This window comes from Onychomys torridus, chromosome 4 (assembly GCF_903995425.1).
Source record: "Onychomys torridus chromosome 4, mOncTor1.1, whole genome shotgun sequence".
Taxonomy (NCBI): Eukaryota; Metazoa; Chordata; class Mammalia; order Rodentia; family Cricetidae; genus Onychomys; species Onychomys torridus.
In genome coordinates, this window is record NC_050446.1 from 141573736 (window position 1) to 141592867 (window position 19132).

A 19132-nucleotide genomic window follows, 5' to 3' on the forward strand; every position below is an offset into this window, starting at 1 on the left:
CCCGCGGCACCGCCCCCTCCACGACCCGAGCGCCCGCTCGCGCGGCTCCCACAATGCACCGCACAATGGCCCGACCGCCGCCACTACCGGGGCCTGAGCGGGCCTGGCGGAGCCCGAGCGCGGCCCGGCCCGCAGCGCGGGGTCCCGAGCGCAGTGAGTGCCGGCGAGGGTCCTGGGGGATGGTGGGGAGCGGGGCGGGAGGCCGTCGCGCTGTGCCTACACGCCCGGCACTCGGAGCGGCGGCGCCCCTCACCACGGGCCGCCCAGCGCGGTCGCCCACACCCCTGACTGGGGGCCCCCTCTGCGCCAGCCGGGCCCCCGGATAGGCCCTGTGGTGACGAAAACGCTCCCCGGACCTCAGACTTGTGCCTGGGGGACCGGAAGAAGCCCTTAGGCTCACTCCGTTCCTAGACTTGGAGACTCAGCCCTGAGGGTCCCCCACTGTCGACCCCCCCCCCGACTCCCTGGAGACCCAGATAACACGCTGCTGTCCTTCCTTGGGATCGCGGTCTGGGGGGCATAGATAAGCTGCACCTGCTCCCTCCCTCGGACACGCCTACCCCGACCCACATAACCCCCTTTCCTGCTCCAAATAGTCCTCTCTCCGCTCTTTCGTTTTCCAGACTTTCATAAACTTACTTTGAGGCTTCCCTCCAATACCTCGGTCCGAATGAAGAACCCCAAATAAGGTCCTACCTGTAGTCGTTTCCCCGGTGACCATATTGAGTAAACTTTTTTCCATCGGGAGGGTCTCATTTCTAGACTTTCTGGAAACTCGCTCGAGTCTTCAGCAACCCCCCCCCCCCCCAGCCTCTTCCGACCTTTAGAACCTCCCTACCTCTTTCTCGGGGTGGTCTCTTGGAGACCCAAATAGTGTGTTCATGATTCTTTACCGTGCATGCTTGCTCTTCCCATCTCTGAGACCCTATCTGGGCTTCTTTCTGAATTCTCATCTTTTCTCCCCATTCTCCATTCCCACCTTCCAATCGTAAGGGGAATTTAACATTCCACACCACAAAATGGGGGTGATGTAGCGGCTGGCCTGAGGGTCAGACTGTACCCCTACGACTCCAGCTCGGTGCTGTGGACTACCTTGGGACAGAAGGGGAAGGGGTCCTGGCTGCGGCGGCGGCGGCGGCGAGATGGTGCTTTCACCTACAAGCCAACCCCTACTTCTGGCTTGTGTGTTTTTCCACCTGTCAGCACGGAGCCGTGATAAGTCTGGCCTTGGGTTTCTAACCTTCTTGTCTCCAGGAAAGGCGGCTGAGTTGGGGTGGGGGAGCGTGTAGGTGAAAGTGAGGAGCGAGTTGCAGCCATTTGCTCAAGGCCTCCCCAGAGGTGGGAGGCAGCAGGAATCTGAGGAAATGAGGAATCAAAGGGACTCCAAAGAGGCCCATCTACACTGACAGGAGAACTAGCAGCCCGGGAGTAAATCCTACCCCTGTTAATCCTGTTTGATGTTTCTTGGAATGATGCAAGTCAATGAGACTCTCAGGCCTCCCTGTAATTTAATTCTCCCACCATTCCGGAGTGTTGTGTGTGTGCTGGCCTCAAGAAGTGGGCAGCTATTTCCATTCCTCCTTCCCTTCTTGCTGTTTTCCAGCCGACCAGTGTGCCTTTGGGTTTGTTTCTGTTACCCAGGTCAAGGCCTGTTTTGTTTTCCCTTCTGATGCTATTTATAATTTCCCAGTTGCTATTTTAAGTTCTTTTGAGGGAAGATTCCACCTCCAAGAACCTTTCTGGGTAGGTTTCCTCCTAGGCAGGTGTTGAATTGAGTTCTTCAGATCCCCAAGTAGCTCTTGGGCAGGAGGGATAAAAGCTATTTTAGGGTAGTCACTGAAGTGGAGCTGTTAATCCTCTGTGGTCTCTTTAGTTAAGAACACTCAGAGATTAACCCTTTCCTTGCTGTAGAGACTGCTGGCTAGCTCAACATTGTTTGATGGGGAGAGTTGGGAGAACTGGACTGTGGCAGCTGAAGATGGGAACACAAAATTCAGTGCAAAGACCAAGATAATAGCTTCCTTTTGCTGGGCGCTTTGAGCAGGCCAAACCCAATGCTGAGCTTTTTGCATACCTGACTAAAATAATCCTTACAACCAGACTGTGAGGTAAGTATTTTTAGCTTTACAGATGAGGAAACAGGCTAATAATGGAGAAAGAACGCAGTTTCTATAGAGATGATGTAACACCATAAAACTATAGTTTCATCAGAGGACAGCCTACATCACAGTACTACAGAAGACAGACCGGAGCTTCCAAAGGCCACGCAGAGTATTGAGCAAGCATTCTTACTTTGGGTACGGAGCTTTAATAATAGAAGAGGGTGTAATAAAGTAACCATCCAGTCAAGAGAAAACTCTGGCCAAGGAGATGTGCTGGAGGAAGGTAAAGGGCTTGTGCTGAGGCTTAACAGTGAGGGGAAAGAGGAAGGCTGAGTTCTGAGATGTTGGGAAGGGAAGGAAACTGACTTTGAGGCATGAGAAATAACACTAAGGGAGAGAGAAGTTATACTTGGCACTGCTGAAGTGGCAGCAGCAATATTGCCCTCATGGGCTTCGTGTTTCCACGTTTCATGTCACTCTCAACAGTACCATTTCACTTCATCCTCTAGAAAATATTTGCAGGTTAAGAGAATGAATCTCTTTCAGAAATTGAGGAGAGTGAGGTTCAGAGAAGTGAAGAAACCTGCCTGTGGTTTCACAGCCAGTGAGTGGTGGCTCTTCTGATAGCAAGTCCAAGGTTCTTTCCGTGCTGCCTCCCCCTTCAGATCAGAGGCCAGAAGAGTCTTGGGCTGAAAATACACTGACTTATACCAGTAACTGGGAGGGATTGTGTTTGTTTTATGGAAACAGGTTCTGTCAGCTTCTCCATAGCTACGGTTAGACTATGAGACTAGAAGAACAGCTTTGAAAGAGAAGCAAAATTCTTTCACAGTTTTGACAGAAAAGACTGAAGGAATAGGTCTGATTGTATGAATCAAACCCAGGAATTTTTCTGGAACAGAGGAGTATGCAGACAAAGAACACAGAGAAAGTGAGACTAGATCCCCAAAAAATTCCTAGGTAACACCAGCAACTGTGGCTACGGTGGCCACTGATTGTAGGTAAGGATCTTGCTGTGCTTTTTCCGAGGCCTAGGTGAGTAGGATCAAGGTGTTGGCTCTTCTAAAGCCATAACCTCATGAATGCTGATCAAGTAGAGCACATGGTTCCCTCCTTCCTCCTGTGGTTCTATCTGGGCATCCTTGTGAGCTCTTCTTAGCCACTAGCAGCCTGTTTCCTAGAAGCCCATTACTCACTCTTTCAGTAGCTAAACTGCTGTGTCTTGTTTGTGCATGTTCAACAGAACAGATGAGGTGGACGTGTGGGAGGTGGGGGATGTACCATTCTCTTTCTGAGTTTGTGCGGAATTTCCAGAGCTAGGCTCCCTCACATCAGCTAGAGTGATGTGACTTGCTTTCCTCTAGCTGCCATTCCCAACTTCCAAAGGCTAAGATGCATGATTTAGATAGGAAGTGGGAGCAGAATTTGACTTTGAAGGTATGGGGAATTCTCTCTAAACTAGACATACATACTTGGAGCTCACTCGATCCAGTTCCAAGGTACATAGTAATCGCTGGTATTATAAACAGGTAATTCCACCTTGTGCAGAAGGGGGGAATTTGAACAATGAAAGCCAGCCATTGGTGGAGGCGTTTGAGGTGTATAGAGAGCAGGCAGATATGCCAGAGATGTGCCAGGATAACTCAAGTGAGTCTAGTTTTCAGTAATCTCTTGCCCTTCCCATTACATGATTAGTATAAAATATTGCCACTTTTGTGCAGATGATTCTAGGCAAATCCCCATTGGTGATGGAGAAATGTTTGTCATATTACATTGCAATGTTTCTTCAACAAAAGGAATGGTTCCTGAACAGGATGTAGCTCATGTTATGATGAGCAAAGCTCTCTGGGGCATGAACCCGCTGATACTATCATCTCGTTCATGGCCAGTCTGTTGGATGAATGGTCACTGTAAGCAGCAGGTGCTAATTAGCTGAGCAAGCATTCCATGGTCCACAGCTAGTTTGTGCAGTTGAAGCTCTCCCCAGAGTCTTGTAGCCAATCCCCAGATACACCATCATTGTTCTCTACATGGAACATCCTCATGACTGAAGTTTGGGATTGTCTCTTGAGTTGGTGTCAGGAAGGGGTCGTGTTACTGTTGCTCTGTCTTCCTCTCCTTACTACACCACTTTCACCAACAAAGGGGAAGATCAGATTTCAAGTTTTGGCTCCTTTCTCTGGAGGGTGGTGAACTCAGTTTAAACTAGAACTTCTGGCTATAAGTTAAGCTCCTGAGAATCAACTTGAGTTTCACGAGTAATTTACTCATCTAAAAGGAAATTGAGGTTCCTTCTCTAGATGTTAGGTATATGGAAATGAAAGAGATACAGAAGGATCCCTCAGAGTATCGTCAGATGGAGAAGACTTACATTCGAATCAAGAATGTTATCTGTCCTAGTAGAGAATTGCATGTGTGCCCTCTGAATCTGTAGGATGAATCACCCAGCACTTTGGGTTTTTATGGATTAAAAGAAAACAAAAAACCATGGAGAACAAAAGATCCAGAAAGGTGTTGGAGGTCAGGGTGGGACTGGCAGTAGTTTAGGGAAAATTCTTGGAGGCTACTGTTGCTTCTCCAGAAGGAACCTCCTGATGTCAGTGCTCTGCTAAGAAATGCATGTGGCACAGGGCCTGGCTCTTGGGTCTGAATTTCCTATGGAAAGGTTCTAACTCTCTGTTGCCTTTTGGATATTTTATTGTTCCTTAGCACCTCTGGTGAGGGGAATAACAGCAGGTGGAGGGAAGTAGGGGGAGGAGGAGGAGGAGGAGAAGGAAAGCTATCTAACCTTTGAGGGAGGGATGTAAAAACGAAGAGAAAGTTTAGTGCTTTGAGCTTTAGTTCCTCAGATTACCTTGTCTCTTCTAGTCTAGAGTTACTAAGTAATAACCCGATGAGCACTGGCAAGCACCAAGTACCAATGGAAGCTTTATACATATTGACCTCTAAAACATGATTTTGGAGGTTGTGTCTGTTTTGTAAATAAGGAAGCAGTTCAGGGAAGCAAGTGCTTGTTTGAAAGTCACACTACTAGTGAGTGGGAGGAGAAGGCTGGGAGTAGGCTTGGGAGCTGTCTGCAGAGCCTGTGTGCTCTTGGTATGGGGCTTCCTAACACCAGGTACTCTGTTTCAGGTGAAGAGACTGTTTTCTGAAGGCTGCGTTGGAGGCTGTGACCGAGCAGAGAGCCTATGTGAACTGATGGGGAGGCTTTCTGAATAACATGGCCCTCTGCCATTAGCCTTGCCATGACCACATTTTTCACCAGCGTCCCTCCCTGGATTCAAGATGCAAAGCAGGAGGAGGAAGTGGGCTGGAAACTAGTTCCCAGGCCTCGGGGCCGGGAGGCAGAGAGTCAAGTGAAGTGCCAATGTGAAATCTCGGGGACACCTTTCTCAAATGGGGAGAAGCTAAGGCCTCATAGCCTTCCCCATCCGGAGCAGAGACCGTATAGCTGCCCTCAGCTGCACTGTGGCAAGGCTTTTGCCTCCAAATACAAGCTGTATAGGTAGGTGACACTCCCATACCTCTTTTAGCCCCCAGCTTTCCAGAGGTCAGAACCAGAGACTCAGCTGAGTGTGGGTCTTTATTGGTAGCAAAAGAGTAAAAGACGAAATTGTCCTGTAAATGTACTCTGAACTCTAACCATTTGAAGTCACTACTAAGTAATAATAGTGTTTAGCTGGGCATGGAGGCACATGCCTGTAATTCTGGCACTTATAAAGCTGAAGCAGAAGAATCACACCAGTTCAAAGCCAGCTTGGGCTACAGAGTGAGACTGTTTCAAAACAAACCACTTAGGGCCCATTGAGCTAGCTCAGTGGGTTGGAGTGCTTGCTGCCAAGCCTAACAATCTAAGTTCAGTCCCTGGGACCCACATGGTAGAAGGAGAGAACTGACATCTGCAAGTTGTCTCTGGCCCCTAAACACATACATGTACACACAAAATGTAGTTGGAGTTTTCCTGCCTGGCCCAGTCAGGACAAATCTCTCTTACCCGCCAGTCCCACAGTCGCTCAGACCCAACCAAGAAAGCACACAGAAACTTACATTGCTTACAAACTGTATGGCCGTGGCAGGCTGCTTGTTATCTGCTTCTTTTATCTTAAATTAACCCATTTCTGTTAGTCTATACTTTGCCACATGGCTTGTGGCTTACCAGTGTCTTTACACGTTGCTTCTCATGGCGGCAGCTGGCGGTGTCTCTCCCCAGCCTTCTACTTCCCAGAATTCTCTTCTCTCTTGTCCCGCCTATACTTCCTGCCTGGCCACTGGCCAATCAGAATTTTATTTACACAGAGCGATATCCACAGCACACAAAATAATGTAATAAAAAAAAAAATTAAGCTGGGCGGTGGTGGCGAATGCCTTTAATCCCAGCATTTGGGGGGCAGAGGTAGATGGGTCTCTTGAGTTTGAGGTCAGCCTGGTCTACAGAGTTAGTTCCAGGACAGCCAAGGATACGTCTTGAAACCCTCCCCCCAATTTTTTTTTAACAGCAAACAAACAAAATTAGTGTTTGTCTGTTTTGAAACAGGAGTTCCTTATGTAGCCCAGGTTAGCCTAGAATTCTGAAAATTCCTTCCTCATCAAAAATGGTGGTATTTTTATTGAGACAGTAGAATCTGATGAGTATAGTGTAAGGCAGCTATGAACAAATTAGATTTAACATTTTTTTCAGTACTTTCTCCATTCCTGTCAGGTAAATTATCAGAATCTTAGCCAGAAGTTAGAAATTGGTCTTCAAAGTTTGGAAGGACAAGAAGATCAGATCCTCTGGTCTAATGTGTCCATTCTACAGCTAGGGCTCTTGTGACTTAGCCAGGGTCAGAGTATTGGTCCTGCAGTGCTGCTGCTGCTGACTCAGCCTGCTAATCAGATGGTGTTTCTCTTTCTGTAGAGTCCCTGCTGCTCTGTGGGTCAGCTCCTTTCCTGAAATTTGTAAGCTCAGGAACCCTTACTTAAAGTGAAAGAGAATGTGAAAGCCCTTGTTATGGCAGATGAGAGCAGCTCTGTTAGGGAAAGGACCTGAGAAGAGCCGTCTATATTTACTTGATCCCCGCCTTGCCAGTAAACTTGCCCTGATCAAATGAGGTAGACTAACCTGGTGCATCTAGCCATTTATCTATTATTTATTAATCTGCTATGTGCCACAAATAGTGCTCATTGTTAGGGGCAGGATAGTGAGTAAGAAGGGTGGAAGGGCTATCTATTTGTTTGCTTTTTACACATAGTAAAAACTTTTGAGTATCCTTTCTCAATAGTGAAGACAGACAACAAACCCATAAATACAGTGAGATGACCACAGAAAGCCTTAGTTCCTTATCTGGAAAACAGTTGGTAGGAAGGAACCAAGATAGGTATCAGGGGTTGTGTGGACCTAGGAATGTGTTGATTCTTAGGGGACCCTAGTCAGGGACATCCTCTTGGACTTTTTTGTGGTGGTCTGAGTACCAGTGGGAGGCTGATAGAAAAATCCTAGTCCAAGAGGTAAGAGCCCTGACATAGGATCTTCAGTGTGTGTCTGGACTTCTTTAGGCATTAGTTTTCTACCTGCAAAATGAAGGAAACAGACTGAGTCCTTCAGCACTGCCTCTAATGTGCCATCCTGTCAGTATGCCAGGAGGTTGATAATAACCCCATAAATATGAATGCACATACGTAACACAAGGTGATTCTCTATATAGAAAAGGTCATGGGGTACTAAACACAGCTATGATGTGCTATCTCAAGAGGGTTAGTGTTTAAATACAGCCTCTACCATTGACTGATGGGTGGGGCTACCTGGTGCTTCCTGTCCTTAACTGGAGAATGTTGTTAATGACAACTCACCCACAGTTTGGCAAATGGTAGGCCTTAAAGTCTTGGTGAGTTTATTCTGAAGGTATATGAAACTATGGATCCAGTTCCTGGACTCTGGGCTGTTTTCCAATCAGACAGGAGACACGTGAACTAAGGGACAATGAGGAACTAAGCAGTTGAAATGATACAAAAGGCCTGTAGTAAAAAATGAAGTGTTCTCATACTCATCACCGCTATTTCTCTCCCAAAGGCAGCTGGTGGGATTCATTTCTTATGAATCCTTGAGACATTCATGTGTATTCTCCTTTTGGTTTTCAAAGGGGGTTGTATTATGTGCACTATTGAACTTCCTTTTTTGGCTTGTCTTTGTATATCTTGGGAACTTGTTACAGATCAGGAAGTTTACATTTCATATTTCATTTTCCCCTTTATTATAACATTTAAAAAAATTAAATGTAAACTTTTGAAGAGGAAATCATTCATATGACTCAGAATTCAGGAGGTATTAAAAGGCTTACAAGGGCTAGAGAGATGGCTCAGCGGTTAAGAGCACTGGCTGCTCTTCCAAAGGTCCTGAGTTCAATTCCTAGCAACCACATGGTGGCTGATAACTACTTGGAATGAGATCTGGTGCCTTCTTCTGGTCCGCAGGGATACATGCAGACAGAATACTGTATACATAATAAATAAATAAGCCTAAATAAATAAATAGATAGATAGATAAATAAATAAATAAATGGCTTACAATGGAAGTTCTCCATCAAGTCCATTTATAAACTCTGATTTTTGGCCCCCACTCCCCACCTCTGTAGGCTCCCAGTGATGTCTGGTTCTTATTGCAAGCACATACAAGCAATACATTATTTTTTATTTAGCAAATACCATTCTTTGTGTACTATTGATTTTTCCTCCTTTTTTTTTTAAATTTCTTTCAAGACAGAATTTCTCTCTGTATAGCCTTGACTGCCCTGAACATGCTTTGTAGAACAGGCTGACCTTAAACTCAGAGATCTGCCTACCTCTTCTTCCCAAATGTTCAGATTAAAGGCATGCACCAGTGCCCCCCCCCCCACTTTTTCCTCTTAATGTCTCTAAGAAGCTTGAAGGTACATATAAAGCTCACCTTTTAAATACCAGAGTTAGATTACAGACTTAGCAATTGTATAACCAGTTCCCTATTAGTAAATTCAGATTTTCTTGACTTTTTTTGCTACTAAAACCAATGCTGCTAAGAATGGCAATGCAAACATATTTTGTAGGGATGTTGGTAGAATATAGTCGATATGGTGTTCTGTTGCATTGTTTTATTGAAGTTTTTATATATAGTTTCCTGTTCATAGACATCTGGTTGTCTAGTTAGCCCTTTTGAACTTTCCTCTTTCAGCTTTCTACCCATCTTCCATCCCTACCCACAGGCACATGGCCACCCACTCGGCCCAGAAACCCCACCAGTGCATGTACTGTGACAAGATGTTTCACCGAAAGGACCATCTGCGGAACCACTTGCAGACCCACGACCCCAACAAGGAGGCCCTCCACTGCTCTGAGTGCGGTAAGAATTACAATACAAAGCTGGGGTACCGCCGTCACCTGGCTATGCATGCTGCCAGCAGTGGTGATCTCAGCTGCAAGGTGTGCCTGCAGACCTTTGAGAGTACCCAGGCCCTATTGGAGCACCTGAAAGCTCACTCACGCCGGGTAGCAGGAGGTGCTAAGGAGAAGAAGCACCCTTGTGATCATTGTGACCGGCGGTTCTATACTCGGAAGGATGTTCGACGGCACCTAGTGGTGCACACTGGTCGTAAAGACTTCCTGTGCCAGTACTGTGCCCAGAGGTTTGGCCGCAAGGATCACCTGACACGGCATGTCAAGAAGAGCCACTCACAGGAGCTGCTCAAGATCAAGACAGAGCCAGTGGATATGTTAGGCTTACTCAGCTGTAGCTCCGCAGTCAGTGTAAAGGAAGAGCTGAGCCCTGTGCTCTGCATGGCCTCTCGGGACGTAATGGGGGCCAAGGCCTTCCCTGGCATGTTGCCCATGGGTATGTATGGTGCCCACATCCCTACCATGCCCAGCGCGGGCGTGCCACACTCCCTGGTGCACAACACGCTGCCCATGGGTATGAGTTACCCTCTGGAATCTTCTCCTATCTCCTCCTCAGCTCAGCTCCCTCCAAAATACCAGCTTGGATCTACCTCATACTTGCCTGATAAACTGCCCAAAGTGGAGGTGGATAGTTTTCTGGCAGAGCTTCCTGGAAGTCTGTCTCTCTCATCAGCTGAACCCCAGCCCGCCTCACCTCAGCCGGCGGCAGCTGCAGCCCTCCTAGATGAAGCCCTGCTCACCAAGAGTCCCGCCAACCTCTCTGAGGCCCTCTGCGCTGCTAATATGGACTTCTCTCATTTACTGGGCTTTCTTCCACTCAACCTACCCCCATGTAACCCGCCAGGGGCCACAGGAGGCTTGGTCATGGGTTACTCCCAAGCTGAGGCACAGCCTCTGCTCACCACTCTGCAAGCTCAGCCTCAAGATTCCCCTGGAGCTGGGGGACCCCTGAACTTTGGGCCTCTGCACTCCTTGCCTCCTGTCTTCACCTCTGGCCTGAGTACTACCACCCTGCCTCGTTTCCACCAAGCATTCCAGTAGCCCCCACGGAGGTCCTCCACTCAGTCTTTTGGTCCTGCAAGGGAGCCTAAGTACCCATCCCATCCACCTCCCCCATGACGGCAGCTGAGCTTTCAGAGCTGGGTTCAAAAAGAAAATTCCAGTCTCTATATGGAGCACTTGGTTTGGGGGTTCAGTCTCCAGCATAAATCTAGAGGGATCCTTGAACCCAGCCCCGTGAACAATCTATCATAGGACTTTCAGGTATTTTTACTTTTATTTTTTGATCTGAACTGGGAGCTATTTTTAGCCCTCTGCCTCTCCACAGTGTCAGAACCACCTTCAATCTGGAGAAGGGGAAGCCTCTTGGAGACAGAGGGTTTCACCTTGTATGACCTCAAGAGAAATAGCTTAAGAAGCCCGCCTTCTGGTCCCAGCCTGCAGACCCTCCAGCAGTTGGTTGTTGAGTCCCTACTGTGGGAGGTCTCTTGACTATTACCTGCTTTCAGCTACCAGGCAGGAAAGAGGGCCTCTATTCTCAGCAATCCCATCCCTACTCTACCAGCAGCTCTATTTCAGTCAGTGTTGTCCAGCAACGGTACCGTTTACACTTTCTCCTCAGACACACCATTTCACCTCCCTTGCCACACTGTTAGCCTTAGAGTCATTGCAGTGAACACTGTTTACACACCGTGAATCCATTCCCACCAGTCCATTTCAGTTGCCACCAGCCTGAACCACTAGGTACCTGGTGTTAACTGGAGCCCTGTTTACAAGGCGGAGTCGGGTCTTGCTGACTTCTCTTCACTTGAGGTCACATTTTTTCCCCCGTGGGGAAATAAACTGACTTTGGACTGCTTCAGTTTCTGCCATCCTCCATGACTGCTTCTATTCCTGCCTTCCATGGCAGTGTCCACAGGAGATAGGCAAGAAGATTGGAGCAGCTTTCTCACAGGTCTGCAATTTTGTTTTCTCCAAGTACATCATGACACCTTCGTCCTCCTGAACTGGAGAGGGGAAGAAATGAAAGGCACCAATATCTACCATTTCCCCAATCCCCAGCCCCACCCTGGACATCATGAGCTGTTGTTATTTGTCTTAGAAGGAGAGGTTCTGGGCTCTGGGCTGGATAGCAAAGAGGGAATTCACCCTTGGTTTGTTTCCTCCTGCTTGTCCTTCCAGGACATAATGGAACTGTCAGAAGAGTTTCTAGAAAGTTAGGATTGGGCAGATAGTTGAGTCCTAATCTATCCAATCATTGTTGCCTCTCATACCAAAATGTTCTTACCTACAGTGTCCCTTCTGCCTTCCCTGCTTTGCAGTCCCCATGGACTCTGGGCACTGTGCATTCATTGTCTTCTTTGCTCTCCATTGAGGACCTTCCACCTGTCATGGTCCCCTCAGTTGCCCTTAGTAGCTAGCAATGTTTCTTGAAAGAAGTTGTTAGTTTTTCTGCTGACTTGGGGCTCCCTGCCACAGACAGCACAGACCCTAACCCATTTCATCTCGGTTCTGTATGGGCTTTCCCATGCATGGAAGGGAGGCAGCTCAGGGACCACCATTGTGGAACCTTTTGAGACACCTCTCTGATTCAGAAACACACTTCTACCTCTTTGCTGTTAACTCCTACAGATGTAGCCAGCAGCCTGGGCACTTCTGTTAGTGGTGCCTTTTGCTGGCTTCTCCACTAGGGTTTCAGGACAGACTACCTAGGAACTGCCTCAATCTCCCACCAGTTCTTCCCTGCCCTCCCCTCTGTCTAGATTCACTTCAGTTTATCATTGGGAACTGTGCAGGTCCAAGACCTGGACTCTTGCTTCAGCCCAGGCCAGTACTCCTTGTTTGAGGTGAAAGCCTTCAGATTTAACTCCCTGGCCCTTGTTTGGAAGCAATGTGGAGTGAATAAGATGTTTTGATTTAAGCAAGGTAGCTTGGAATACCTTTTAAAACAAAACAAAAAAACAAAAAACAAAAAACAAAACAAAACTGGATATAAGTATGTCTGACAGGATTGGAATCAGACTAGGTGATTTGCTTCTAAAGATTAGTTTCAGTGAGTCCCAGGGACTAATTAAGGTTTATTTTTAAAAGCGTCTGCCTTGGTACGCAACCATCTCCTGCATGCTATGCATGTTGTTGGGACTCGTATTACAGGAAATGGCATGTGAGAATCCAAGTGGAACTCGCTGCTGCTGTTTCCTTGTGTTTGGTCTTCACTAGACCCAGGCCCTTCTCCCTTTGCCTGCCACCTCCCTATTGCCTCATTTCCAGAAACCAGTAGCCTCCAGCCCCAGAGTATAGTGCACGGGCTGTTTGAGGAGCCCTATCCTCCTGAGCTTGTCCCTCCCTTGGTGCTTATAGGACAGCAGAGCACCTATTGTAAATCTTGTAACTGGGGCTTTGTTCCCACCTCCAGTCTTTTCTCCTTGCCTTTCCTCATCCATCCTCTCTGTTCCTCGACTTTTCCAGTGTCCTCATTCTAAGGAATTTTCCTATCACTGTGAACTTTGCTGGTTATCTGCCTTCACTTGTTTGGACCACAAACCACCCTGCAGTTTCTTAAACCTTTCCCCAACCTACCACCTAAAAGAGCCTTTTTGGCCAGTTGTTAAAAGGATAAGAATGATTTATTCTGTACTCGGTGCCCAAACTCATTGAAGTACCCCTTATGAGGCCAAGAGAGCCAGAGGGGCATCTGCCCAGGACAGGAGCCATGGCATGTGGCACAGACCAATCAGGGACCAGAAAAGAATGATGTCCCCTTTCCTTGCCACGTACTCTAGCCTGTCAGCAATGCACTGATGACACAGGGGACAACCGCCCCTCAGCCTGCACAGCAGCTTGTCAGAGTTGAGACTGTCCTGGGGCCAGGGACTAGCATGCCCAGGTGTCGGCTCAGAGGATCCTAGCACCGTCTTAAACAGGTGGGAGGCAGGGAAGGGCGCACCAGTGTGTCTCTCCCCGACTTTACATGGTGTTTTGTTAATGCAAATCTGGGGAAGCAGGTGTGATTGCTTTTGTTCGTAGATATTATCCTAAGTTGAAATCTCCCTAAACCTCCCTTAGTAGCCTTTAAGTTTCCCATCCCTTTTTGGTAGCTATTTTCCCCACCCCTTCTCCACGAATTAAAAAAAAAACAAAAACAAAAAACAAAAAACAAACAAAAAAAAAAACAAAACAGGTTGTATTATACAGGATCAATATTTTGCTTTTTAACAAGGATATTTATGTAATAAGAAACTTTGCCTTAGGCAGGTGTTGGCCAGAAAAGTCCAGATTTCTCTGGGACCTCACCCTGGCCTCTCCTGGAGCTCTGAACCTGCTGTGGAAGGAAGTGGCTGTGGCTTTCACCACTGGAGAGTGGGGTCTGTGGTGTGGAAAGGGTGTTCACTGTGTAATCTTGAACTGTGTGGAGTTGTTCCTATCAACTTGCTTCAGGTGTTGCCTAGCGTCATCTGCCAGTTCTCCCGTGCGCAACCTCTGCGTGTCTGGCACTAGAATTCCTGAGTACTACTTCACACCCTTTTCTCACTCCCAGTTGGTTGAAGCTTTGGAGCCACTCTTTCTTAATGCCAGATTATTTAAAGAAAAATTACAAGACAAAAACCTTTTAGCACTTTGTAAACACAGTGAATAACCTCTTGGAGTATTTTTGGCTTTATATAAAACAAGGTTTTTAATTGTAAAATATAAGTGCCATTAGAAAATGCACAGGGCATATCTTTGTTAAAGTAGATTTTTCAATGTTTTACAGAATTAATTTTCAAAAAAGTTTTTATAATGAAGTTGTTTATTAAAAACTTCTGAATGATGTGCTTTGCAGTTTCAAACCTGCTTATTGGGGAAGGGTTGGAGTGAGCCTGAGATTGTGAGGAAGGGAATCTGCAGGCATCATCATCCAAGGTGATGCTGGTGAGGGTGGGGTAAACAGTGGATCTCAATTGAGTGTCTTTGAGGAAAGTACTTCATTGTATTAACTCACACTGGATGTGAGAGTCTAATGGGCTCTAAACACTGAGATGTTAGGTAACTGAAAATGTCAGGTAGTGCAGTCTTCACATTTGTTTTGAAGCAGAGGCTCAATCATGTCCAATCTCAGCATTCCTAATTCTCTGGCCCTCTTGTGCAGCTGTGATTGTCCTCAGGCCCAACAACAGCACACCCTTGGAATCCTGTAGTGGATAGTGATTCTGGATGTCTTCATGAAGTTGACAGGAAGAGAACCCTTTTTAGGCTCCCCAAGGTGCACACATTTGACAGCTAGGACCCAGCTTTACCCCGTGTTCAAACACTGTTTAGACAGTTGCTTCCAGGCTGAGGTGGGCTCACCTGATACTTGCTTGGCCTGTCTCTTAACAGATTGTCATCACCATCCCAGGCCCCACCCCTTGTACTGAGATCTTCCCATCTAGGAGCCAGTGTCCAAAGCCAAACAGTTACTTGGAGTTTAGCCCAAGATGCTATGGGGCCAGGAAGAATCAATATGCAGATGTTTGGTACACAGAGGCAGGGGGCTGATCCTTTACTTTAGCTTCTCCCTTGACAAGTATCCACTGCCCACCCCAGTGGGTCAGAAACCCATCTAGGACCCCAAGGGATTCAATCTAGGAGAAGTCAAGGACGGAGGTGGGTGGGGGTTCTCAACCTGTGGGTTGAACAATCCTTTCATAAGGGTTGTTGAATACCAGATATCCTGCATATCAGCTATTTACATTATGAGTCATACAGTGGCAAGATTACTAAAGGGTCACAGCATTAGGTTGAGAACCACTGGACTAGGGGGTTCAGATGAAGGAGCTGTGGTGTCTTTGACAGGACAAGGCTGAAGACTTTCTAGAGGATGTTGTGGGGACACGTAGGCAGAGATGGAGGCATTTGGTGTACTGACCTCCATAGTTTGGGAGCTGAGATCACAGGAATGCAGCCACACTTGAAGGATTGTGGAGCACAGGAGCAGTTCCACCCAGGCCCTGCACTAAGTCCTTTTTTTTTTTTTTTTTTTTTTTTTTTTAAAGCAACTGGGTCCATGTCCTAGTTTGCTTTCTGTTGTTTTGATAAAAGACAGCTTGGGGATGAGAGGGTTCATTTCGTCATTTAGGTTACCACCCATCATTGAGGGAAGTTAGAGTAAGAATTCAAGCAGGGCAGGAACTGAGAGACCATACACAGCTTGGTCCTGGAAATAGGTTTCCAGAAGACTGCGGAGATGAGGGAATCAGAATGAAGAAAGGACAGACACTTGATGAGAAGCCTTCCCTCAGAGGGAGCCAAACCAGCTGCAGCAATTGGAACCTCAATGCTTTTGTTATGGACAGCATGAGAAGCAAGGGCTAGCTAGTCTTGGCATGAGGCCTGTGGATGAGCAGTCTCAAATCTCAAACTGTAAATGTCTGCGAGGGGGAAGCTGAAGCTGAAGCTTTCTGAACTTGGTCAGCATCCCCACACGGGACCAGAGGAAGGCTCTGCCGGTTCCTGTGGATCTGATGCATTGATCCTTAGAAGCAATACACATTCACTCAAGGCTTCCTCTGCTCCCCAGTGTTCAGCCACCTTTCTTACACAGCCCAGGCTCACCTGATTAGGGGTGTACCGCCCATGATGGGCTGTGTCATTCACATCTATTAGTGATCCAGAAAGTGTTCAACTGATATGCCCACAAGCCAGTATGATGGAGGCAGTTCTTAGACTGAAGTTCCCAGGTGTGTCAAGTTGGTGACCAAGATTAGCCATCGCAGTTTTATATAGCCTTAACTGGCCTGGAACTCAGTATGTAGAGCAGTGTGGCCTCAAACTTTGTTGTTTTGTTTGAGTCAAGACCTCAATTTGTACATACCCACCCCATGCCCACCCCCCTTCGGTTTTTGAGACAGAATTTCTCTGTGTAGCCCTGGCTGTCCTGGACCAGGCTGGCCTCAAACTCAAGAGATTCGCCTGCCTCTGCCTCCTGAGTGTAGGGATTAAAGGCATGAGTCACCACTGCCCAGCATGTATGTATCCTTTAAAATCCACCTCTATGAAATGGCTGGCACTGAGCCTTGAGCCTGGGCCATGTGAAGCAAGGTCCACTTGATCTCAGCCGACATAGCCCAGGAGGATCCAGCTCCTATGGGAACCCTAGTGACGGTTGCTTCCTGGTTTGCAGCAATTTAAGATCTTTCCTGGCCTTCAGTCCTTTTAGGGCCTTCCTTTCCAGCAGCTCGATTGCCTGACAATTATGCTTATCTTTACTTCCCAGTTTGAATCTGGCAGCCCTCTGCCTGTTGCAAGGCTGCAAGTGTCCTAGCTGCCTGCTCTAAAGCTGCCAAGAGCCTGGTAAGGGAAACAGTCCTCCCCTGCTGATGGATGGTTATAACCTAACCGTGTTTGAGGATTGGGCCTGTCCCCTGATACCTGCCCCAGTTGTCCTTTTGCCTAGTCCACACCAGCCCTGCATTTCATCACCTGCCCTACTAACATAACCTGGAACCAGTTCTGTTTGACATGGGTGGTCTTCCCGGTCCCCCGCAGTGGAAGGACCCTAGCAAATCATATCTGGCAAGGGGGGTGCCAGGGGTGGTGCTCGCCCCAGAGAAGAGACCCCGCCTGCTGCCAGCATCCTACGGCTGCAACAGACCACAGTCCTGCTGGTGCTTTCCCAGCCTCTCCATACAGAGATTCAGCAGGAGATGGCGGGTGAGGGAATTGGGGTTCTGGAGCCAGCTGCGCACCCACTACCTGGGCAAGAACAAGACTGGCCCCGGCGTCCAGCGCCCTATGACCCCGCAGCCAGCGCCGGATCACACTGCCTGCCCCAGAAACACTGGAGAGGCCCCCACCTCCAGCGTTCTGAACCCGGAGGGCTGTATGCAGGACTGGGGGATTCAGGTGGATACTGGAGGGAAGGCCGAGGAAGTGACCACTGAGGGGGGCCCCAGTAGCCGCGGAGGAACCTGTGCAGGTTGGAGAGAAGTGGAGGGGGTCGCGGAGGCCTTAGGGGCCCTCATGGTGGACCCTCTGGAGGCGGTCCAGTGGGAGCTATAGGCCATGAGTTCCCAGACTGACGGGACTTATCTCAGGCTAGAGCGCAGGTTTGGGAGGATGTGCAGGTTGTATCTAGCCCGCACAGGAGTGTCATCATCCAAAACATTCGGGCTTTTGGGTCACTGCCTTCCTGAACCACCCAAAGCTATCAACCATGATCAGTCCTAGGGATGAAGACATGCTTGGCTACCTGATGAATTTGGAGGCGAGGGAGCTCAGACACACCAGAATAGGTGGCAAGTTCAAGTTCCTGTTTGGGAGCAACCCCTACTTCCAAAATGAGATGATAGTGAAGGAGTGTGAGTGCAGATCCTCAGATCGGGTGGTGTCCATCGCCTCTCGCATCCGCTGGCACCGAGACCAGCAACCCCCGGCCTTAGTGCACTGGAACCGGGACACCATGTGAAGTTTCTTCAGCTGGTTTTCACAGCATAGCCTCCCAGAAGCTGATAGAGTAGCCCAGATAATTAAAGATGACCTGTAGCCCCACCCTTTGCAATACTACTTACTGGGGCAAAGGCCCTGCAGAGCTAGACCAGGTTTTGCAAGGTGGTCACCAGAGGCTCTACCTAGGCTCTCTCTCCAGTCTAGCTAAGTTCTGCTCAAATACATGGTGCCTATATAGGATTCCTCTACCTGTGAACCTACCTATGTTCAGGCCAGAGCTCTGCTGTCAGCTCTCCTGTGAATTCTGGTTCTTCAGCATGTTTAGTGGACTCAGGGCCAAGGCTGTGACCTTCATGCTTGTTCTATGTCAACATCATGTGATTCTCATATACCACTGCACTTATAACGGGCACCCAATGTATGGACTTGTACTGCCATTGTGTGGTGGCCTGGGTCCGCCTGTAGAACATGGCCTTTCTACTCACAAGGCTTCACAAGGACCAGTGCCTGTTTGAGGACTACTACTTTGAAGCTACAATATGCTGGGCTTCACAACTGGGCTGACTGTCGCTGAGTCTCATCGCCTAAGATGAAGTGGGTACGTTTGGTCTTGGTGGTCAACCAGACTTGGGATAGCCCATGGCTCCAGGACCACAGAGCAGCATCTGCAACCTGGGCAGCAGACATGGGTGAGGCCTAGCCTGAAGCAGTGGCCAGTGTATTGTTTTAGATCTTCCCTGCTCTTCTTATCCTATGCGTGCCCTTCTCATAGACTGCTGTTGGCTTGTGAAGACCCATGCTGTGGCCCACCTATGCCTGGCCATAGCCTTTTTGAGTTTTGCCCAGCTCACCATCATCCCTGTTTGCCTGTTCTCAGGTGTGTAAATACCTGTCAATGTAGTGAGAGCTCCTAATTTCAGAGTTTGCACCAGGCTGGAATATCTGGGCATGTGCTCAAGGTAGGAGCAAGGATGGGAGTCCTTCCAGAAGCCAGACCCTTCATCAGCTTTTCCTACACCTACCTGTTTTTCAGCTACCAAGTTGTAGGTGCTGGAGAGGGGCCTTCTAGCCATGGGGCCTGTTTATACTGGCATAGATCTCACATGGTTTGTAATGGGACAACTCTGAAATGAATAACTGAAGAAGCAGGTTTTTTGTTTTTTGGTTTTTTTCCAAATAGCTAAGGAGACACTTTCTTGAATTTGCCTGTGTCCAGAGAG

General features: G+C 48.0%; 1 protein-coding gene and 1 pseudogene across 2 annotated transcripts; both read left to right on the top strand.

The window, feature by feature from the left end:
- The first annotated feature begins 45 nt into the window (after nt 1-45).
- On the top strand, nt 46-13672 carry Plagl2 (PLAG1 like zinc finger 2). 2 transcript variants are annotated; one of them, XM_036186084.1, is made up of 3 exons: nt 46-153; nt 5235-5607; nt 9317-13672. In XM_036186084.1, exons 2-3 carry the CDS (start codon nt 5348-5350, stop codon nt 10545-10547), a joined length of 1491 nt encoding a protein of 496 aa, XP_036041977.1. In that variant the 5' UTR covers nt 46-153; nt 5235-5347; the 3' UTR covers nt 10548-13672. The 2 variants fall into 2 exon arrangements, with proteins under 2 accessions (XP_036041977.1, XP_036041978.1); XM_036186085.1 differs by lacking the exon at nt 5235-5607.
- Nucleotides 13673-16985: 3313 nt separating this feature from the next.
- LOC118581962 lies at nt 16986-18120 on the top strand (annotated as a pseudogene).
- The last annotated feature ends 1012 nt before the right edge of the window (nt 18121-19132 follow it).